The sequence below is a fragment of the Phytophthora infestans genome, genomic scaffold (genome assembly GCF_000142945.1).
Source record: "Phytophthora infestans T30-4 supercont1.67 genomic scaffold, whole genome shotgun sequence".
Taxonomy (NCBI): Eukaryota; Oomycota; class Peronosporomycetes; order Peronosporales; family Peronosporaceae; genus Phytophthora; species Phytophthora infestans.
In genome coordinates, this window is record NW_003303692.1 from 215,194 (window position 1) to 232,981 (window position 17,788).

Genomic DNA, 17,788 nt, shown 5'->3' on the forward strand with positions numbered 1-17,788 from the left:
AGGGCTCGGCTAGATCCACATCGTGACGCATATTGGACTCAGTCTCTCCCGGAGGACCCCACGAAAGGTTAACAGGAGAGTAATGGGGGACGGACGGATCGAAATAAACCTCTGCGTCCACCAGAGAAGCAGGTTCATCGCCGAGCTTCTGAGTGACCGCCGAGTAAAGCTGGTCGTAGACACCGACAACCAAATATCGCAGGGTGTCACTACGACGTTTGCGTTCACGCTTGTACACCAGCCACAGCTCATACACCTCAGCAAGTTGAGCGGGCGTGGCAGCCGGGTTGACGTCAGGATGGAGACCCATCAACACACTTGACTCGACAAACCAATGACGACGCTCATAGAGAGCTACGAAATAACGGGTCATTTGGCCATCTGTCTGGATGGGCCTCTCCGCCGAGTCCAAGGGACTGTCGCCACGAAGCTTCACCCACATATCTCCAAGAACTTGCATCAAAGTTCGAGGTCGGGTCTGAGAAGCCAAACACCGCCGAGCTTCCACCAGTATCGACGGAGAAAAGAAGAGAGGAAGCTCAGGGAGCATCCGCCGAAGACGCTGACAAGGATGGCTCGGATCGAAAACGGCCATGAAAACGAATGCCGTCAAGAGAACACGGCGTAGGTGGCACACGACTCTTGCCTCCTACGAGCTCCATCTGCACCCCTCCGCTCAGTGTATCCAATAACGCATTCCAACAACGAGCTGAACCGAAATGCATAAATGGCACCTCGCGGAGTTGCGCCATGTGAAGAATCAAGCTACAATCCTTGGAAACCGCTTGCGAGGCTCGGGTCCGTAACGTTGCCAGTGGGAGTGTAAGAGCGCTGGGTAGTGTGACAAAAGCCGGACGTGATGCAGTCGAACTCGGCTGAGGAAGAATCGACACTACCAAGAGCATACTTGGCGAAGGAGCAGCCGGAATGGATTGAGCAGGAGCCGAATCAGGAGTTGACGGAGGCTGCCGATGCTTGTGGTGCCGGTGCGTCTTGTGGTGCTTCTTGTGTTTCTTGTGCTTCCTGGGCCGCTTCGACCGGTGACCGGTAGGACTCGACGAAGCACGACGCTTGCGACGCTGCTTCTTCCCCGAAGCCGACGCAGAGGTAGAACTCATCCCGTCACCGGAATCCTTCGAGGAATGCCGCGGGGAGTGGCGATTACTCGGCGGCAAGGACTCATCACTCATCTCATCGTCAGAGCCGAAGATTGCCGCATGAATTTAGCAGAACGACGAGCATCTTCGGCCGCTGAGTCGGAACCTGAAGGACTGTCAGCCGAGTTCTCGGATAAAGAAATTGGATCCAAGAGCGACCCAGCGGCAGAATTCGTCGAGCCGGTGGACAGTGCAGAACCGTCGCCAGGTCCTAACACCTCATCGTCAAATGCGTCAAGGTCCTCAAGCAGCTGCGCAGTCACAGTGCGGGCAGTCGCAGCAGATCTCCGGATGGGGCGCTCAGACGGGGACGTCAACACTGCCGAGCTCGCAGGGAGAGACGGCCTGAGGACACTCACGGCCGGAGTCACTAGGTCAGTCGGCGTATTGGATACGCTCTGACCCCGAGAAGGAGAGACGTGAGAGGATCGGCCAGAAGACGACTGGGAGCGCCCAACCACCGTTGACACGACGCTGAGCGATGCACTCGACTGGGGCAACCCAGCGGAGATGGGTGAAGTCGAGCCTGGGGCACAAACGCTCGTAGCCGGGGCAGGCAGCGAAGCCACGACATCGGATGAAGATACCGGCGGTGGGCGAGTAGCCGCGACTGACGAAGTCACCGGAGGACCGGAAGACGAAGAACCCGCCAAAGTCGTCGAAGCAACCGCAGGAACGGTGTCGGCGGGCGGCTCGGGCAACTCAAACTCGAATTCAGCTTCGCTCGAAGCGTCATCGTCGTCTTCAGAGCGAGCAGAGACAGCGGGCTGAGTAGCAGAACTCAGCTGAAGGTGACGAACCTTCTTCCGCCGAGTCCGACGACGTGACTTTCCAGAGCGGGGCCTTCCTCCATCGGACACAGTAGCTTGAGGAGAACTTGAGTGCAAAAGGGCACTGATAGCCTCGTGTCCATCCTCCCCGGGAAGTGGACAAGCGTACGGTTGAGGCGGATGCGGCGCCGGTGGACAATGACGAGGACCTGCAGCAGTGGGAGACTTGGGGTTGGCATAACGTCGAAGCCGCTGAGTCGAAGTCAAGTTCGCCAAAGGCGTACGGTGAAGCTGGGCGATGGTCGGCTCGGGGTGGCTCGTAGCCGCCGCTGAGCTGACTGGAGCCGCAGCCGAGTCTGCCGGTGAAGTCACAGAAGAAGCTTGACTAGCTGGGAAGCCACACTAGAACCAATAGCGGAACTCGCCACTGGAGCATCTCGGCGAGGATGAACAATCAACTCCAACCGCCGAGTTTCACTGGCTGGAATATGAACAACCTCAGGGAAGCGAGACGCCAAGACACGACACAGCCGAGCGTTAAAGAGAAGGTCGGACGGATCAAGTCCAGGAACCTGCAAGCCACCGCCAGCAGCAGCAGCCATGTGAGGGTCGTGCATCGGAATAATGCCATTCCGACGGATGAGCCGCTTCTGTCGCAAGATCACCGCCCGCTGCTCAGCGATCACCGACTGAGCGTGCCGCAAAGGTTGAGTGCCGGTGGAGCTGTACAACCGCACCGACTCCTGCAGCTGCTCGAAGTGCTTGGAAGCAATGCCCTGAAAGGTGACGAACGCCGCATCTCTCTCAGAAATGGATCGGGAGAATGACGTCGATCTCGGCGTCTCGATCCAAGACTTGCTGATGATGGAGCTGGGGCCTGACCCAACACAGCGTCAAATTTGCTCTGCTCAGCTGCGATGACCCGAGCAAGTTTTGCCTCACTCAGAGCTACAGCCTTTTGCAGTGACGCAAGGAGATTAGCCGACTGCGTGGCAGCAGCCTCCAATCGGGACACCTGCTGTCGTGCCGATGAGAGCTGAGTGGAGAAGTCGACATTGCTGAGAGCGGGAGAGTCCAGTCGCCGAGTCAGTGCGCGGTTCTCCTCCTGAACAGCTTGATTGTCAGCTCGGAGATCGCCAATGATCTGTGGATAATCAAGAGCGGCGTAGTTGTCTTTCAAGATATCCAACAGTTCCCCCGCGAAAGCGGCATGCAAGATCGCTCGCCGCTGCACGGGATCGGAGGGCTCCACGGAACGAGTAAATCCGTAGGCCATGAGCCTCGCCAAGAAGGTCAATTCTTCTCGGCGCCCATACCCTAGCTCGTTAACTCTGGCCATGAGGGAGTCAAGACTCACTGTGGCAGCCAAGCTTGGCTGACTGGTGGCGCCCGAAGTGGTGTCGCCCGGCAAGCTCGGTAGACCAGGAGGACGCACGCGAGAAGACCCCGCCGACTCCGCGTCAGACTCATGGGAAGTTGTCAGGTCGACCAACCCAGCTTCAGGCCGGTCGCTGACCCCACGAGTGCCGACGGGTCGAGTAATCGACTCAGCTGGCGCGCCCTCACCTCGACGAAGAGTTGAAGGAGAATGGTGGCGCCGCGAGCTGTGATGGAATAGCATGCGAAGAGTAAGGAGCTGCCAAGTGAGTGACAGTGGAAGCAACGAACGTACCGAAGGAGGTGGTGGGGAGCCGCGAGACGTCATCAGCCGAGTACAGACCAACGGTAGCAGACCAAATGAAGGATTAAGACACTCACCAGCTCGGCTCGTATCATAACCGGGGCAGTTGTGGTGTAGATTCGACCATACGCCAACCTACTTTAGGTCAAGAATCGGCTCGGTCTGATAACCCAGAGCTTAGGAACAAAGGATCACGGTAAGTACTCGGCGATCTGTCCGGATATGCTATCCGGATAGCCGCTGAGCTCAACGGTCGCCGGAACTTAGCTGAAGGGTCGGTAGAGATCCGAAACGACTACATTTCACTAGATATTTGTATGAGAAGCATAGGATTAAATAGGGGGAGCCGAAAGGGCTCCCAGAAGATAACAGAGCAGAATTTTCCTAGTCCAAGACACGTGTACACTTTTCCGGTGAGTCCCTGCATAGGGCTGGATTATGCCTGCCGTCAATACTCGAGAGGCATAGCTTGTAGGGTATTGACTGGTAGCGCCAAGAGATTAGGTCGGTCCGGGTAGGACAAAGTCTCGCTACGCGCGAAAGAAAGCCCCGCATACTCAGCGGGCCGATTCGTCGGATAGGCCGGGTGCCGTAACACTTCTAGCTGAGCAGCCTCTGCGCTCGGTGACCTGTAAAAGCGCTCGCGCGCCGTCGTCCATCCTTTGGTGGAGGACACAGGGTTGTGAACGAGCTCAGCCGAACCAAACTCGGCGGAGCCTCGGAAGTGCTCTGACTTGGTTAGTCGGAACCGAGTGGAAGCGAGCCACACGTCTGTCCCGGAAGGGCCGGACCGCGAGGGGACCACCCTCTGCGCAGGCCATACAACCGCCGACCTAACTCGGCGATTCGTTGTGGTTTGTGTAAGGAATCCACATCTGACGGTCTTTCTGTGTTCTACTACACCACACTGATGTATGTGAGCGTCAAGAAAGCGCTTTGTGGCTGGATGGGATTGGCTCTGGTTGTGTTGGTGATCGACGTTTCATTGCGGTTTGAGGTCAGATGTCGCTACTGGAATCTGGCCGTGCTAGGGATCGGCTGCTGCAGCACTTGATGCGCTTTTACGAAAGTCTTCGGCAGAGAGCTGAGGACAGTACCGATCGAGCCGTGAGACGTAAGTGGGAAGGACTGGCGGTCGCGTCGGACGCCGGGAAGAAAGAGAGCGTGCCAGTGTGGAGCGACAACGAGGAACGCTGACGGATGGAAGGTCGTCTGGAGCTAAGAATGCGAGTCCAACCCCGGGTGAAGCGTCCCGTGGGAACGTTCCAGTTATGGCTACCAAAGCTACCGTGAGACATGTTCAGGGTGATGTAGACACCGAGCGTCAGTCAGGGAGAATTGTGACGGTGTACAGTTAGATTGAGACCTTGCTATTCTGGCCGACTGCATTCAGAAGGTCTGTTCGCTCCAGTCTCTTCGCACCACGTCCAAGCAAGGGGACCTACGGCTAAATCAGTGACGCTCCAAGTTTAGCTGGAACAGCACGCGGCTGGTTGTGGTGGGAATTCGCTTTAGACCGCTATCTACGATGGACCTGGAAAAGTTTAAGGAGCTTTCACTCTCATAGAGGTTTAGTGAGAAGCTCATTCGTGAATTTTCCTTCTAGCAAATAACACAAGATACAACAATGTTTATATTACTTCTTAGAAGCGTCGCTTATACTTCAACCTCCTACGTCCGCCCAAGAAACACGACCCCGATCAATGGAAGGCCCCGACAACGGCAACGGTGGGACGAGACGTTTCAGACAATACGCGCTACAGCGGAAACCGTCGTGGGCTTCACTGCACTGGTCTCAAAATGCAAGAAGTTCGGCGACGTCATACTCGCAGAGCTATCAGACGACCAACGCGCCCTTCAGCTTCGTGTCTACAACCATGCTCCGTCGAGAGCGCAACAAGCTCCTTTATCAGATACATTTCCGGTGCCGGGAGCTTTCCAATAAAATTCTGGACGAGAAGATCACATAGATCAAGAGCCAAAGTCACACAGCACAATGTTATGCAGCTGTACTAGCTGTCATGCACAGACGCGTGACACCCACGCTACTTCAAAGCAGCGACGGTACGGGCATACTGAGTGTCACTCAGTGAGTGAAGTGGTGTCTAATCCATTCTCACTTTTAAGCTCAATTCACGATCATAGAATGACCCCGGATCGCTCCGGATCGTGATGTGCAAGACCTCACTTGTCCAACATTACGTTACGGTTTGACGAAATGACTTGGTTAATGTTAGCTGAATTTAACATAGATCAGTATGGCGGTAACGAAAGAGTTAATAGATATAGACATTCGGGGCCCTAATAAAAAATAGTGCATGTGATTTCGAAAGTGTTGGACAACCCGTAGATATAGCCCCATCCATGTCCTTGTTTGGACCTATCACCTTTACTCTTGAGTTTACAATTTGTTATTTATTGACAAAGTCATCGGAAGTCGTTACTAAAAACCATGAGACAACAGTTATGAAAACCATGTTCCAAAAAAGCTTTTGGAAAATACATCATAGCGATATTTGTACTGTACAATGTACATGTCATGTATACCGAAAAGTGGAGCCATTTCATTATCAATGGTCAGCAATAAATGGGGCCCCCAAAATTTTGCCAAGCCCCCAACTCGCTATATTGGGTCCAATCTCCGCCGGCGATCTCGCTGCATAGCAATCATCGCGAAACCCAAGCAGCCCGGCGCTGTACGCTAAAAGCTGCACTTTTTTGCTGCTTGGTGTACCGGTACTGGGGGTGTTCGCTCAAGCCTCGCCTTGCAAGTGAAAAGCACCAGCTCTGTAGTGCTTGACAAACACTGATCTTCTGGCAGGGTTGCTGTGGTGTGCGCGGCAGTAAAGTGCGGAAGCGCTTGAGTCGTTCTTACTGGTGTGGTGTCGCTGAAAAGTACTTCGAAGTAGCAACGCCAAATCCGTCGTGAATGAACGAGTACCGGTGTCTGCAATTTCGCAAACAGTGCCTTACTCCAAAACCTGTCGTATACAATACCTCGACTAAGATTGCGATTCAACTTGACACTTCTAAGTAAGTTTTCATGCTTATGTAGCACCTTCTATTTCGAAATACCTTCTCTTTCCGATCGCTTGATAAGTCACAGATGGTAGCTCAGTTCTGCTTGGTGGTGAGCATGTGTTGCACATCTGCCCACCCCTTACTGAAACCAAGTCAAGGGAATGTCAATCCAGTAGGTGGCCCAAGGTGACGCTCCATTCGCAAAACCTCCTCAAGCAGCTCAAACCTCCGCAATGTCGACGACCACCAAGTCCCCTATCGCGCTGGCTGCGCAGCCATACATCTGCGGAGGCTCGGCCGCCGTGTTCGCCGCCGTGGCCATCCACCCCATCGATCTGGTAAAGGTTCACTTGCAGCTGGCCGGCCAGACAGGCTCCAACGTCACCGGCCTGGGTGTGGCCCGCTCGGTTGTGGCCAAAGAGGGCATCACTGGCTTGTACGCCGGCCTGTCGGCCGCTGTAGCGCGTCAGATGGTCTACGGCACTGCCCGCCTCGGCATGCACCGGGCCTTCTCCGACAAGATGATCGCACGTCGCGTCGCCAACGGCGAGAGCGCGTCGTTGCCGCTGGCCATCAAATCCGCGTCAGCGATTGTGACCGGCGGCGTTGCGGCCACACTGGGCTGTCCTATGGACGTGGCCCTTGTGCGTATGCAGGCTGACACACTGGCCAAGGCCGGCGAATCTCGCGGCTACAAGAATGTGTTTGACGCCATCTTTAAGATCGCAGGATCCGAGGGCGTGGCCACATTGTGGCGTGGTAGTATCCCGCTTGTGGCCCGTGGTGCCGCTATGAACTTGGGTATGATGGCCTCGTATGATCAGGCCAAGGAGATGCTTTCGGCCCAGTACGGCCACGGCTTCATCACCAACATGGGTGCCAGCGCCGTGTCCGGATTTGCCTGTGCCTTCACGTCGCTGCCCTTCGACCTGGTCAAATCTCGCCTAATGAACATGAAGGTAGACCCCATCACGGGCAAGAATCCGTACACGGGCGTGACTGACTGCTTTAAGCAGATTATTACCAAGGAAGGTCCGTCCAAGCTCTGGCGTGGCTACTGGACCTACTACACTCGCTGTGCGCCCAACGCCATGATCGTTCTTCTGGTCGTTGAGCAGCTTAACGCCGTGTACAAGAAGACCTTCCTCGATTAGAGTGTCAATTTAACCCTTTCAAGTGCAACACAGCATCGCGATTATCAGCCGGGTGGAACGGATTCGCTCAACTTCTGCAGAGCTTTGCACAGTGCAATTTCTTTGGGGCGAGCGCATCGAGTGTATTAACGCATGGAGCAACCCGGCATTTCGTCTCCTTAGATATCAACGCGATACGGATATAAAATAACTTGTTTATTCACCGAAATGCTGCGTTTCACCTGTTATATCAGGGTCTCGATTCTGGCGGTGTTGCCTGTAGCAGGTTCTGGATATCTGTTTCCATGCTTAGAGGTAAATCGCACGCACCGTAGCGCTTGAATAGGTGGCCGTCGCGGCCAACAAGAAACTTGACATAGTTGTTCTCAATGAATGCGTTAGCTGCGGATTTGGCAGCACCAGGCAGTCGTGTCTTGCAGAAGAGCATTGCGTCGCGTGCAGAGGGGCCGTTCACGTCGCGTGTGGCTAAAACTGGGAAGTTGACTCCAAACAGTTCGTGGAAATATTCCACGAGATCCTCGTCATTGCCAAATTCCCCATCTCCGAACTGCGCGCTAGGGAACGCCACTACTGTCAGACCGGCGTCTACATATTTCGACGATAACTCCTCAAGTTGCTGAAGTTGTTTGGCGTTTGAGCTGCAAGTACCACTGCTTACGTTCGTCAGCAAGGCCACATGACCACGCAACTCCGACAGGCAAAAAGTGTTGCCACTTGCGTCTGTATCACGAAGCGAATACAACGAAGCTGTAGAGGCTGCGAACGAGAGAATGGCAGCATGTGTCTCCAAGAACGCAGCACCGGCATCTATTAATGCGACAAGCCACTGCTCCTGCTCAGGTTTGCTCTGCAGCACGAGAATCTCCGTGTCGTCATCTCTGTCACTTTCGGTGCGAATCTTCAGAGCGTAACGTGAAGAATCGTCACCCGTGGGTGCGTAATACTCCACGGATACTGTAGGAAGATTTACACGTACGAGATCACGTCTTGCCACATCCGTCTCGAACAGCACAAGCGAGTGGTGTTTCGTCTTGTTTACTACCGCGTAGCAACGACTCAACTTTGACCTGAACCCGAGGATGTTTCGCACGTGAATTCTCCCACGTTTACGCTGGACAAACCCTGCTCGAGTTGCACCGTCCGTCAGTGCCCAGACAGAGAGTGAATGTTCAGATTCTAGCGACGGCTTCTTGAGTACTTGAAATCGCTGTGCAGGTAAGACGACAGTATCAGGCTGGGAGCTATCAGCAGCAGCGGACACTACTACGTTCGGTGTCCGGACAACCGCCGTGGCTCCTGGAGCCACCAGCTCGTAGTAGCTGTCATCGAATATGTAGAGCTCTTCAATAGGTTCATCATCGACGTTCGGTGCTTCATGTGCAGGAGACAAAAACCCACTGAGTATAAGTGCTTCTGCCAGTTGCTGTGCGTCACGGAGTGAGTTATTAGCTGCATGGGACAGCAGCAAATACTTCAATATGGCCTTCAGAAGCTGGCGCCCAAGTATGAATGTCCCCTGTCCAGCTTTCGCTAAATGGAGCGGATGCTGCCACCAATGTTTCCGCTGCTCGAACACGTGAAGACGCACTTTCGGTGTCAGCAAGTACGTTGTGACCATGTCAGACTGCGCCTTAAGCTCCGACGCCAGCAATTGGAAACGTTGCAATCGACGGAACACACGGCCTTCCACCGCTAAAGACGAGGGAAGACACGAATCTTCTTCAGTGTCAGTCGGAGGAGAGTCAACGGGTGAAGACGACATCGCAGTCACGAAAGATGGCTCTCGTTCCAAACGCTCGCGCTCGATCCGCTCCGTTTCTCGAGCGCTTTCAGCCAAGGTTGCCATTGTTTGTGCTGCGCTCATGAGTAATGAATACTAGTAGTGAGAGCAAGGCAACCGTGGAGCATCAACCTAACGGTGAGGTATTCATTGGGTGCCGGCCCCTTCTCGTATCCTTGAGCCGCAACCCAACCGACCACCGACACAAATTGAAGTTTGACCATCACTCATTATGATTTGGCAATAAGTTAAGCAAAAACTTGTTGCATACTTGCAATTGCTGACTTTGCTATTACAAAAACGTACCAATAAAAACCAATGCATAAGCTACGCAGCAACTAACTACCGGGATTTTTTCGGTGCCGATGGGGTGAGCGCTCGACTTTACGGTGCGGTCACGGCAACCGCCACGTCTTCCGACTTGACAGTCTCCTCCTTCGGTGCCTCCTCCGTCGTAGCAGCAGCCTCTTCCTTGTCAGCCTTGACCTCTTCCTTCTTCTCCGTCTTGACCTCCTCCTTCTTCTCCACTGTCTCGTCGTCCGACTTAGCCGATGCAACCTCCTCCTTGGTCTCTTCCTCCGTCTTCTCCGGTTCCGGCGCCTTCGCCAGCAGTTCCTTGATATCCTCCTCGAAGGACGGAGGGAGATCCTTCGGTGCAAAGCGCTTGAACGGCTGGCCGTTGCGGTCCACCAGGAACTTGGTGAAGTTCCACTTGATGTAGTTGCCGAACGTGCCCGGCAGCTTCGCCTTCAAGTACGTGAACACCGGTCGGGCATTCGAGCCGTTGACGTCGTGCTTCTCAAAGAGCGGGAACGTAACATTGTACTGCTTGACAAACTCGAGGATCTCTTCGTGCGTACCAGGCTCCTGGCCAGCGAACTGGTTGCACGGGAAGCCCAGCACCACGAGGCCTTCTTCGTGGTATTTCTCGTGCAGCTGCTGTAGTTCCGGGTAGTTCGTGGGGGTCAGACCACACTTGCTCGACACGTTGACCACCAGCACGACCTTGCCCTTGTAGTCCTCCATACTCACCTCCTTCTTGTCCATGTCAAAGTCCTTGAGTTCGTAGAACGACTTGGCCTCTTCAGCTGCCAGGTTGTACACTTCACGGTACTGCACACCGACGTTCAGGAGCGTGTTGAGGAAAGCTTCCTGGCCTTCCTTTGTCACCAAGTTGAGCAGCTCCAACTTGTCGCCATACACGAGCTTGACGCCGAACTGGAAGTGTGCGTTGTCGAACTGCACGAAGCCGTCGGCAGCGGTGTATTCGGCCAGAGCCGTGCGCGCCACGTCGGACTCGAAGAAGTGGATCTTGTTCGTCTTTTCATTGGCCACAACGTACACGTCTTTGCCCTGCGTGAAGGCCGAGAATACGCCAGCTTTACGCTTCAGCTGCGACGCGTAGATGGCGCCGTCGACGACGTCCCACACCGTCGTGTCCTTGGACTCCGTGACGGTCGCGGGGATGGCTACAAACAGCTCGCTGTCCGTCACATACTCCTTGGGAGCCTCGGCCAAATAGTTCTTGACGCGATCTTTGTATGACGTGATGAAGCCCGACAGAACCAGCGCCTCGGCGATCTCCTTGGCACGCGCACGGTACGGCGAAGGCTTGTCCACCTTCTTCTCCTTCTTCTTGTCTTCTTTCTTGGCCTCCTTGGGCGCTTCCTCGGCCTTCGCAGCTTCAGTATCTTCCTTGGGGGCTTCATCCTCCGCCTTCACCACTTCCTCAGCCTTAGGAGCCTCCTCTTCGGCCTTGGGGGCCTCCTCTTCGGCCTTGACGGCGTCTTTCTCCTCCGTCGCAGCCTCTTCCTTCTTCTCAGGCTCAGCGGCGACGACGACTTCCGTTTTCTCCTCCTCGGGGGTGAGCCACTTGTCCAAGAAGTCGACGAGTTCCTTGCCACGTACGCTCTGCGGCACCTTGACGAGCGCCGAGTGGTGCACCGTGAAGATCTCGACCTTCTTCTCGGTCAGATACGTCTGCGCCTCCGCCGTCTGCTCACGCAAATCCTCGGCGAGCGCGTTGAACGCGGTCTGACGGGCGAATACGCGGCCTTGCAGTTCACTCATGTTCTTATGTCGGTGGTTTACTTGGGTTGTGCTCTTGCTGGCAAATTGCCGAATGAGGCGTTTTCTCCGAAGGGGCGAGTGCGAACACAAACGTACATGTATACAACAGCAACCCATCAAAGCCCAGAAGCAGACGAGGCGACGTTCAGGATTCATTATTGGAGGTAAAAGCGACCTCGCTCATGCTACTTTATTCTGAATTAGATGAGTTTGAACGAGATCGTTTTATTATTATGTTCTGAGGTAGATGTCATTTAAACAGGTGATTTATCATATTTTGAGGTAAGAACACTGCACGGACCCTGCGACAAGTGTAGCTATGTTGCAAAGCCGAGTCTTTCTACAAACCTTCACTTTTTCAGCACCGCTGCTTGCTTCCAGCGTTGAGGCATCGCCGGCGCACCGGCTCCTGCGCCGACACGAGCGACGCGTATAGCCGATTGATTGGCGCGCGTTGGCCAGCGGCCGATCGCGTTGGCGCGCGTTGTGTAGCGGCACCACTTGCAGTGCACTAACCTGTAAGTCGCATGTCAAGTTTAGATAAGTTCGGGGACAAATGTACTGTATATTGTAAGCAAGTGCTGCCGCTGCAGCTGCTCCTCCACGGCAATTTGCCCGCGCACGCGCCGTCTTTCCCTGAGGGCGTGCTCCATAATAGGAGTCTCCATTTCCACTTGGCAATGCCAAGGCAGCCTTGGACAAGCTCCAGCGGCGCTGGACCAGCTCAGCCACTTACGCTGCCATACACGCCATACACCGCGTTGATGAATCGGATAGCCGAGCCGTGCTTGGATCGAGTGCTTCCTGCCTTTGAGTGGAGCCAAAAATAACGTGGCAACTTCAATATGCGAGCTGCACACTTAACTTTTAAGCTACGGAACGTAACGTAGTCCCGTTCTCCGGAGCACTTCCGTTGCGGTCTGCAGTGTGCGGCATCAGTGTTGTTTTTTCGGCTGAGCGATAGTCTTCTCTTAGGACAAAAAGAGCGAACAACGTCAGCACTGGAAGCTAACGTCGCCAACATCCATATTTCAGAGGAGGCAGCCCGCCGCGTGTCCTTGTCCTCGCGCCAGGAAATGATGCGATGAAGTGATTGGAAGGGCTTGCACTCTACCTCGTGCTGATTGCGGCAATACAGATCCCGTTCAGCTCAGGGCGGCACGGCCCCTACACGACGCTTTTAGTCATTCATTCTACGAGCTGATCGATTCATCAATCTCCATTTCCAGGTCGTTTCCTTTGTCGGTAAGTGAGCCAGCAACGGCAGTGAATCAACTGGCGGTCGAAGCTGTCGCAAGTGATTGCAATTGTGCAACGTGGCAGTTGGACGAGAAGCTCCAGAAATCCTCAGCGTCATCGTGAGAACGACTTGGAATCAAGAATCAAACCTCAAGGCTCAAGAAGATGCAGACTGTTTACAACATAATTGATAGCCATTTAAACTACGTGCTTCGCTTACATTTCTGAAGGGATATACGACGGTCTCACGCTCGGGTGGGTGGAGTAGCGGTACATGTCGTCGCAGCAGTTCCTACAGATGGTTCTTATCTTGAGTTTCTTTTGCTGCTGTTGACTGATACTTAACCTGCGCCGACCCTTTCCGCGGCCGGCGACCGAGTTCATCTGCATCCCAGTCCTCGCGTTGGCGAAGCTGTCTACTGAAGCCTGGTAGCCGCATTTCCGACACAACGACGCCGAGTGACAAATATCACAGATATACCGTTTCCGGAAGAGTCCGAAACGCTTTCGGCAATGTTGGCATTGAGTGGCCTTCTCGTTGATAGTCCCGATCGAGCGCGACATGGTCCGGAAAGTTTGGGAAGATTCGTGGCGGGGGACAGCGTCCATATTGCTGTGTGCACGCGTCAAACTAGTAGTGGCAGTCGTGCTGGTGGGGGTGGGTTCGAACAGGCTACCGCGTAGACTAGGATCGACTTCCACGGACAATGACGAGCTGGACGTCGATGTTGAGGACCGTCTTGGTATCATGGAGAGCCCCTGTCCCGTAGATATACTACCTACGGGGATCGCTACCTCTGATGTGGACTTCGTAATCCGTTTCAAGCGATATCTACGAGACTGTGTGCCTTGAACGCCCATGACACTGGCTCGCATGAGGCCATAGACCGTCAAGAAACAAGCGAAGATGAGGCCGAGAGAATGTAGCCCCTCGGCATTGAGTGTTCCGACTGAGCTCAGTACGCGATACGTAGCTGTGCGGCTCTTCACGTCATCCACCTGTGTCCAATGGTATTCATATGCGCTCGATACATTCTCTCTGCAGATGGCTTGTATACGGTATACATATCTTCGTCCGGACTGGACGTCCAAATCGATCAAGTCCGAAGTTTTCTCGTCTAGTATAGTGGTCCACTGTGGTTTGTCTTCTGTATTTGGGTATCGCTGGAGGATGAAGCGATCAACAGGCCACAGTAGCGTCTCATAGGTTCGCCAGCGCAGAACTACAGCGTCACGTGTTCCTGCCGCCACTAGCAGGGGCGGGTGTGGGAACGCAGGGTCTGCACAGATAACTGTTAGCTTCAACAGCTCGTGTATCGGCTGAACCTACTGCAGACACGTACATTTGCGCACAGACTCCTCTCCGAGCAGCTCTAACGGCATCTCGGTCGGGAACAAATCGTAATTTATGATGGAGACACCGACGTCAGCTTCAGCCACGCAGCCGAGATACGGACATACGGCTTCATACAGCGCGTCGAGACCAGGAACTGCACGTGACACACATCAATGAGACTACTAAGTGATCCCTTCGCTTGATTTTTTCACAACGAGGCGTTGGTTGTATGCTCCTACCTCGAACGAAGGCCTGGACGCCGACGTGGAGGCTGAGGCTGCACAGAGCGAGCACTAGCAGAGGGAGACAGCCGTCGTGGGTCATGCGCGCTCGAATCCGGAGCCTCTGGCGGAATGGCGCCCAGACTCTGGGCCAGAGATGCAGACCTCGCTTCCCCAACACTTCCCTTCTCTCGCTCGCAGTTGTTGGCGAGCACAGACATGCATGTTCGCCACGCTGCGATTGGTCCGATTTCAGTTGAACAACAGGCGATTAGACAACAGCCGACTTGGAGCATCCCCGTTCTATCCAAATCAGTCAATCATACTGAAAGCAAGTGAATCATGAAGTCCAAGCAGCAAGCTCAAGACTTGAGACTCTCCTTAGTGAGTCAAGCTGAGACTATTAAATGAGCTACCACACACACTCGTCTGGCCCCAATACAAGCGAATATATTGTAGTACCATTGCTAATGGTCCACTTGTACAGGCATCAAGACTTTTGTTGTCGTCGATAGCACTTTTTGGTCAACATGATTATGCTCAAATTGGATACATGTACTTCGAGATACAGTACATACCGGTATACATGTACAACTTTTATTAAAAACTGGTACCGGTAAGTTCAAAATTGAATCCGCTCAAAATAGGAGCACAAATGTTGCGATTTGTAATTTGAGCTCAAGTTCCAATCAAGTTGGAGGGGAGCTAGAGTCTTGTAGCTGGGAGAAACTATTGATCTTCATTTGCGACCATTTGCATGCAACACAGCTAGCAAGCTTCAAAGTCAATAAGCAGCGTGTTCATATTGTAATTAGCTAAGGTGAGACATAGCACCACGCTGTCTTGTCATCTTTCACTCTTCCGTAGCCTTCTGCGCCAACAGCGTCTTGATTTCCTCCTCAAACGACAACGGACGGTCTTTCGGAGCGAAACGCTTGTACGGCTGTCCATTCCGGTCCACCAGGAACTTGGTAAAGTTCCACTTCACAAAGTCACCAAAAGAACCAGGCAGTTTCGTCTTCAGGTACGTGAACACCGGACGAGCCGTGGCGCCGTTCACGTCGTGCTTCTCGAAGAACGGGAACGTCACATTGTACTGCTTCACGAACTCCATGATCTCCTCGTGAGTGCCAGGCTCCTGACCAGCGAATTGGTTGCACGGGAACGCCAGCACCTCTAGACCTTCTTCCTTGTACTTCTCGTACAGCGTCTGCAGCTCCGGGTAGTTCGTAGGCGTCAGACCGCATTTGCTCGACACGTTCACGGCCAGCACTACCTTGCCCTTGTATTTGCTCATGGACACCTCATTGCCAGCCATATCGAAGTCCTTCAACTCGTAGAACGACTTGATCTTGGCCGTATCTTCCACGTTGAACACCTCACGGTACTGAGCACCAGCGTTGATGAACGAGTTGAGCCACTCCTCCTGCTTCTCTTTGCTCTCGGCCGAGAAGATCTCCGTGATCTTTGGGTTCGCCAGCTTGATACCATGCGTCATGGACGCGTCAAACTCCACAGTAGCGTCTGAAGACACGTCCACAGTGGCAAGAGGTGTGGCCTTGTTCGTCTCCGACTCGAAGACTGTCACATGCTTCTGCTTGTCGTTGGCCTCAACGTACACATGCTGCTTGCCACCCGTGAGCTTAGCGAACAGGCCCGCACGCTTGCGGTGCAGGTTACCGGCCTGGATAACACCCTCGGTCTTGTTCTCTGTGCTCATGGTCTTCTGGTGGTTACTTTGATGCTTCTTCAGCAAACTTCTGGAATGGAGCGGTTATGAAGGGAGAATAGTTGAGTGGCACAAAAAAAAGATTTGAGTTAAAGTCCCACCTAGCAGTTCAAATTAGAAATGGCTGGCTCAAACGTTTCTAATAGAGCTCGCAATCGGGTGTACCCGAAGTCAGGTACTACTCTGCTCCCTAACACTTCTCCTTTGCTGACATATTTGCTACCGGTAATCTAAACAGTATAGATCATACTAGTTTAAATAAGTACTTTTGGTAGGTAGGTACCCGAACAAATCAAAGTTTTCTAGTTTTTTGAAAGCTTACGTTTTTATTAATACAAAATGGACATTTTTTAGAAAATGATCTCTCAGTAAAAGCTCATGTCATCAAAAACGGCACTATTATATTAATAAAAAGGCCCGCTCCATGGTCCTGTCAAATTTATTTAAGCCGTGTTCGATCAAAGCTAAAACCAGCTGTAATTGTTATTAAAGAGCTGGAATGTCTCAACCAGCTTTATTCCGCTAAGAAACACAAAAAATGAGGATAGCTCCAAACGGCTGGTTTCAAAATTCAGCTCTGGGTTGAATTTTGATTCGTCCTCCTTTGCGCCTTCAAATCCAGCTTTTTTTCTGATGGAACACAATCACTTATTTTATCGTTAATTTTGCTTAACAAAACGACTGTTCTACAGCTCTAGCTTAGGCCGTGTTCGGCTTGCAGGGGCAAATCCAGCTTGTTCGAAAATAAGCTAGAGCTGTAGAACAGTCGTTTTGTTAAGTAAAATAAAGATAAAATAAGTGATCGTGTTCCATCAGAAAAAAGCTGGATTTGAAGGCGCAAAGGAGGACGAATCAAAATTCAACCCAGAGCTGAATTTTGAAACCAGCCGTTTGGAGCTATCCTCATTTTCTGTGTTTCTTAGCAGAATAAAGCTGGTTGAGACATTCCAGCTCTTTAATACCAATTACAGCTGGTTTTAGCTTAAATCGAACACGGCCTTATTTTCATACAAGCTGGATTTGCCCCTGCAAACCGAACACGGCCTTAATGAAATCATAAATTTATTTATTAGGGGGTTTCAAAGTTGTCATTAATTAGATTTTTTTTTTGCGGAGATGAGCCTCAATTTTGTCGAAAAATGCACCTCCCTTTTCCAGCTGATTTTTTGAGTTCTCATTTTAGGGGTACGCCGCTAAATATATAACCTGGTTACTTTCGAATCTGGTGGCTGGGAAGCGAAGGGCACAGCATGGCACGCCAAAAGGGCCAGAAGGGTGGCCACACCACCTTACTGCAGAGGCAGTTTATGGTGGAATGGCTGAAAAAACCGGCTAATTTCAATGTGATTGTGGGCAAGGCAAATGACGACCACTCTGCTGGCTTTGGAGGGGCGCGCACAAAGATTTCAGGCTTCGGTCAAATGGCAGAGTACGTGTTTACATCTTGCTTGAAGACTTTTGCGGATGCGGGTTCGCCGATACCGGCTAAGTATACCGAGCGATGGGATGCTTTTACATACCAAAGCCGCTGGACATCTTACCTTAAGGTGTTCAGGAAAATCAGGGAAAGGATAGACTCCCAGACGGGATTTGGCCTTACTGAATCGCAGCTCGAAGCAGGGCTGGCGCT

General features: G+C 52.8%; 4 protein-coding genes across 4 annotated transcripts; 1 reads left to right on the forward strand and 3 right to left on the reverse strand.

The window, feature by feature from the left end:
- Positions 1–6,862: 6,862 nt before the first annotated feature.
- PITG_18314 (mitochondrial 2-oxoglutarate/malate carrier protein, putative) lies at positions 6,863–7,783 on the forward strand (the record flags this gene model as incomplete). The annotated part of the gene is made up of 1 exon (XM_002997720.1): positions 6,863–7,783. One exon carries the CDS (start codon positions 6,863–6,865, stop codon positions 7,781–7,783), a length of 921 nt encoding a protein of 306 aa, XP_002997766.1.
- Positions 7,784–8,012: 229 nt separating this feature from the next.
- On the reverse strand, positions 8,013–9,647 carry PITG_18315 (glutathione peroxidase, putative; the record flags this gene model as incomplete). Its single annotated transcript, XM_002997721.1, has 4 exons — positions 8,013–8,645; positions 8,754–8,838; positions 8,905–8,969; positions 9,066–9,647. 4 exons carry the CDS (start codon positions 9,645–9,647, stop codon positions 8,013–8,015), a joined length of 1,365 nt encoding a protein of 454 aa, XP_002997767.1.
- Positions 9,648–9,826: 179 nt separating this feature from the next.
- PITG_18316 (phospholipid hydroperoxide glutathione peroxidase, putative) lies at positions 9,827–14,608 on the reverse strand (the record flags this gene model as incomplete). Its single annotated transcript, XM_002997722.1, has 6 exons — positions 9,827–11,670; positions 12,037–12,149; positions 12,370–12,553; positions 13,093–14,152; positions 14,216–14,362; positions 14,448–14,608. 6 exons carry the CDS (start codon positions 14,530–14,532, stop codon positions 9,948–9,950), a joined length of 3,312 nt encoding a protein of 1,103 aa, XP_002997768.1.
- A 598-nt stretch (positions 14,609–15,206) lies between these two features.
- Positions 15,207–16,212, reverse strand: PITG_18317 (phospholipid hydroperoxide glutathione peroxidase, putative; the record flags this gene model as incomplete). Its single annotated transcript, XM_002997723.1, has 1 exon — positions 15,207–16,212. One exon carries the CDS (start codon positions 16,147–16,149, stop codon positions 15,283–15,285), a length of 867 nt encoding a protein of 288 aa, XP_002997769.1.
- Positions 16,213–17,788: the final 1,576 nt, after the last annotated feature.